Source organism: Lucilia sericata, unplaced genomic scaffold (assembly GCF_015586225.1).
Source record: "Lucilia sericata isolate MDLA Ls3-8-SP2 unplaced genomic scaffold, ASM1558622v1 Contig010266F_arrow, whole genome shotgun sequence".
In the NCBI taxonomy this organism is placed as follows: domain Eukaryota; kingdom Metazoa; phylum Arthropoda; class Insecta; order Diptera; family Calliphoridae; genus Lucilia; species Lucilia sericata.
The window spans coordinates 934-4,879 of NW_023998328.1; the positions used below are offsets into that span (position 1 = coordinate 934).

General features: G+C 28.7%; 1 protein-coding gene across 1 annotated transcript; it reads left to right on the top strand.

Moving 5' to 3' along the window:
* Nucleotides 1-368: 368 nt before the first annotated feature.
* LOC119615872 (putative nuclease HARBI1) lies at nt 369-1,611 on the top strand. The gene is made up of 4 exons (XM_037971855.1): nt 369-464; nt 514-795; nt 866-1,253; nt 1,484-1,611. The coding sequence occupies exons 1-4, from the start codon at nt 369-371 to the stop codon at nt 1,609-1,611; spliced, it is 894 nt and encodes a 297-aa protein (XP_037827783.1).
* Nucleotides 1,612-3,946: the final 2,335 nt, after the last annotated feature.

Below are 3,946 nucleotides of genomic sequence, written 5' to 3' on the forward strand. Positions count from 1 at the left end.
ATAAAATGTTGTAAAAATAAAAATTTTATTGTAGGTAAGTACCTACTATAAACCAACTATAAAAAGAAAATTGACATTATTTATACAAATTTGAGTGAAATTCATATTTAAAAAACCCAATATTTGATACTGCAAAAAAAAACGTTTAAAATGAACGCTATTAATGCAATTAATAATATTCGTAAGTACAATAATTACATTCTTAATTTCAAAATAATACGTAAATATGTATAACTTTTAAGATGATATTGCCCAAACAAGATCTACAAAAGTTTACAATCCAAGGACGGATCCATTCGCGCTATCCGATGAGAATTTTAAAGGCAGATACCGGTTTACGAAAGACCACAGTAAAAAAGATTGTAGCAATGACAATGGAAGACATTAAGTTAGAAAAAAGAGGATGTGGAACATCACCGGAACTCCAAGTGTTGGTAGCGTTAAGATGTTGGGGAAGGAGAGAGGTAAAATATGTCAACTTACACATGTTCTATATTAATATTATTTCTTCAGGCTCAAGATGATGCTGCAGAATTGCATGGCCTAACACAACCAACTGTGTCAAGAATATGTGCTAGGGTAGCGCGGGCTTTGGCAAGACACGCAAGAGAAAAAATCAAAATGCCCAGCAACTTAAGCGAAGAACAAGAAGTGATGAGAGAATTTAAAGCAATAAAAAATTTTCCTGGAATTATTGGTGCAATAGACGGCACCCATATAAAAATAAAGAAAACAGGTGGAAGTCTTGCCCAATATTATATAAACAGAAAGGGGTATTATTCTCTCAATATACAGGTATATCCTTATAATTATGTATTTGAAATTAATTTTGTAATAACTTTGCCCCATTTTAATATTTGCAAAGGTCGTTTGTGATGCTAACCTTAAAATAAGGGACATAGTTGCTAGATGGAGAGGAAGCACACACGACTGCCGCATATTTAATGAATCAAATATTAAAGAACGTTTTGAAAACAAAGATTTCAGAGGTCGTTTATTAGGTGATTCAGGATACAAATTGCAACCATACCTCTTTACTCCTTTATTAAGACCTCAAAGCGAAAAAGAGATTAAATATAATAAAGCTCATATAGCAACGAGAAATACGGTGGAACGATGCTTCGGGGTATGGAAGCAGAGATTTCGTTGCTTGCTGGATGGATTAACAGTAAGTCTGGAAAATGGAAAAACTTTAATTATAGCTCTGGCTGTTCTTCACAATATTGCTGTTGAAGAAAAGGACACAACACCAGGTAAGAAAATCATATAGTTATTTCAATAAAATATTAATTGAATAAGTAAGTTTTTTTATTTTAATTGCATACAAATAATAACAATAACTAATTTAAATTAGTTATTAATAAAAATTAATTGCTAATTAAAAATTATACCATTTTGTTAAAAATATAAACATTTCATTTATTTTAAACATGTTTCTTTTGCTTGCATTTTTCCCCAATCTGTAAAAAATATATATTTTTAGATGATTCTAACATAGATGTGACAATTGATATACAAAATATAATGGAAGAAAATCAAAATAATTGGACGGAACAACAAGATACTCGGTCAAAAATTATTTTAAATAGTTTTATTCAAAAACACTTTTAGCTTTATATATGTATGCATTTATTAATATAAATTTTTATAATAATAAATATATCAATTAAACGAAATACTTACCAGCCAATTTGTTTTTGTTAATCATTATTTTGGTTTCTGATCAGTTCATTTTCTAGGTCAGATTTAGACCTATCTTTTTTCTCATTTTCAACTTGCAGAATGTGGAGCTCTTTGCGGCATTGCGTTTCTATATCAGCAATGGATTTAATTTTTTCGTCGTGCATATTTGTTTTTAGGTTTCTTCTAAAAACATATTTTAAAATCACATGATATATCTAATTTTTTATTTTTTATATCGGTTGATATATAATGTATTAATAATTTTACCTTTTTCTTTACTGAGGTAAATTCATTTTTTATTTCAGCCGATGCTAACAATATTTACTGCTGCATTGTCTTCTTGTCCCGACATTGTTCCATTGTTAGTTCACTGTTACATTATCTTCTGGTACCGAAGATAAATCAACTTTTTCCGACTATAAATAAAACGCAAATGTACATAAGTTTTCCTTTGAATAAAAAATTATAGCGTTCCTTTACATACGTTTGCAGAATTACTTTGACTGACTTCATTTAACACATTGGTATTTATCTAATTTTAAAATTTAAAGAAGTGTTTTAGTTTAGTAACAGGGTAAGTAAAAATACATGTTTGTATGTATATATATACTTGGACATTTCATACCTCAGTAATAATAGCATCACAATCAAACTCATTAGTATCCACCACGAACTCATTTGGTAACCAAACGCTAAGTTCGTTGGCCAATAATGTAGATTCAACCGGTTTTGGTCCTCCCCCAGTTTTAAGAATCTCTCCTAGTCGCTCATTTCCTTTTTTGCTTGAATTTTCATTGTGGTCCACTGCGATTTCAGTTGAAGCAATGAACGTGGACAACCTTGACATAAATTGTTGAAACTAGAAATTCTAATCCCATTAACTAATCTTAAATGAATAAAATTAATATACATACTTTTCTTGCAGTTCCATCCATACTTTTTTCTTCCTTTGGTTGGTGTTTGTGTCCGTATTCTTGTCCTCTATTTGATCAACACGTTCCTTTATTAGATCCTTTAATAAAATCTATATACAAAAACGAAAAAATATGGATTTATGAATATACATATGGTTAAATCTTCGCTATAACAAAATTAATGTTTAATTACCTTATCTTCAGGTATCCAATTGTCTCCACGCTTCCTTTTTATATTATCTTTAATATCTTTTGTTTCCATTTTCACAAGAATTAATTGAAAATTTTATTTCAAAATTGTATAACTGACAACTAAAAAATGAAGTGTTGCCAGTAAAAATACCAAACATTTGAAAAAATGTTTTATACTAATAAACTATATATTAAAGGTTTCTGAATATTATATTTTATTAAGAGTTTATAACACGAAAAGGCTTTAATAACTACAAAAGGTAATAAACCAAAAATAATTTTTTTTATAAATAAGGCTGTAAGAAATTTACTCTGTACCAAAATTTGTAATGATATCCCAATTTTTACCAATTTTAAGAACTTAAGATTTTGAAGAGCGATACGTCAAAAGATAGTTCGTTTCTTATGGATTAAAATGAGGTATACAAAAGAGTTGTAGCTTGAAAACTGTCAAAGTTATTTGCAGGAATATAGAAATACAATATAATAAGAAATTTACCCTATTCAAAAATTGTAATGATCCTAATTTTACCAATTTTGAAGTTAAGATTTTTGAAGAAGCGATATGTCAAAGAAAGTTCGTTTCTTATGGATAAAATGAGTTAAACAAAACTTCGTAGCTTGAAAACTGTCAAGTTATTTGCAGAATAGGGAAAATCCATTTACTAAGAATTTCCCCTTTACCACAAATTGTAATGATATCCCATTTTACCAATTTTAAGAACTTAGATTTTTGAATAAGCGATATGTCAAAAGAAGTGCTTTCTTATGGATTAAAATAAGTTATACAAAACTGTCCGTAGCTTGAAAACTGTCAAAGTTATTTTCAGGAATAGGGAAAATACAATATACTAGAAATTTACTCTGTACCAAAAATTTTAATCATATCCCAATTTTTACCAATTTTAAGAACTCAAAATTTATTGAATAAGCGATATGTCAAAAGAAAGTGACTTTCTTATGGATTAAAGTGAGGTATACAAAACTGTCGTAGCTTGAAAACTGTCAAAGTTATTTGCAGGAATAGGGAAAATACACTATACTAAGAAATTTACTCTGTACCAAAATTGCAATGATATCCCAATTTACCAACTTTAAAAACTAAGATTTTGTGACACATAACCGATACGTCAAAAAAGTTGCGTTTCTAATGGATT

Excerpts from the sequence above, each read along its gene's own strand:
- LOC119615872 (XM_037971855.1), top strand. The coding sequence starts at position 369 with ATGACAATGGAAGACATTAAGTTAGAAAAAAGAGGATGTGGAACATCA. Across the intron at positions 465-513 it reads GATGTTGGGGAAGGAGAGAG|GCTCAAGATGATGCTGCAGA; the intron begins GTAAAATATGTC and ends TTATTTCTTCAG. Across the intron at positions 796-865 it reads ATTATTCTCTCAATATACAG|GTCGTTTGTGATGCTAACCT; the intron begins GTATATCCTTAT and ends ATATTTGCAAAG.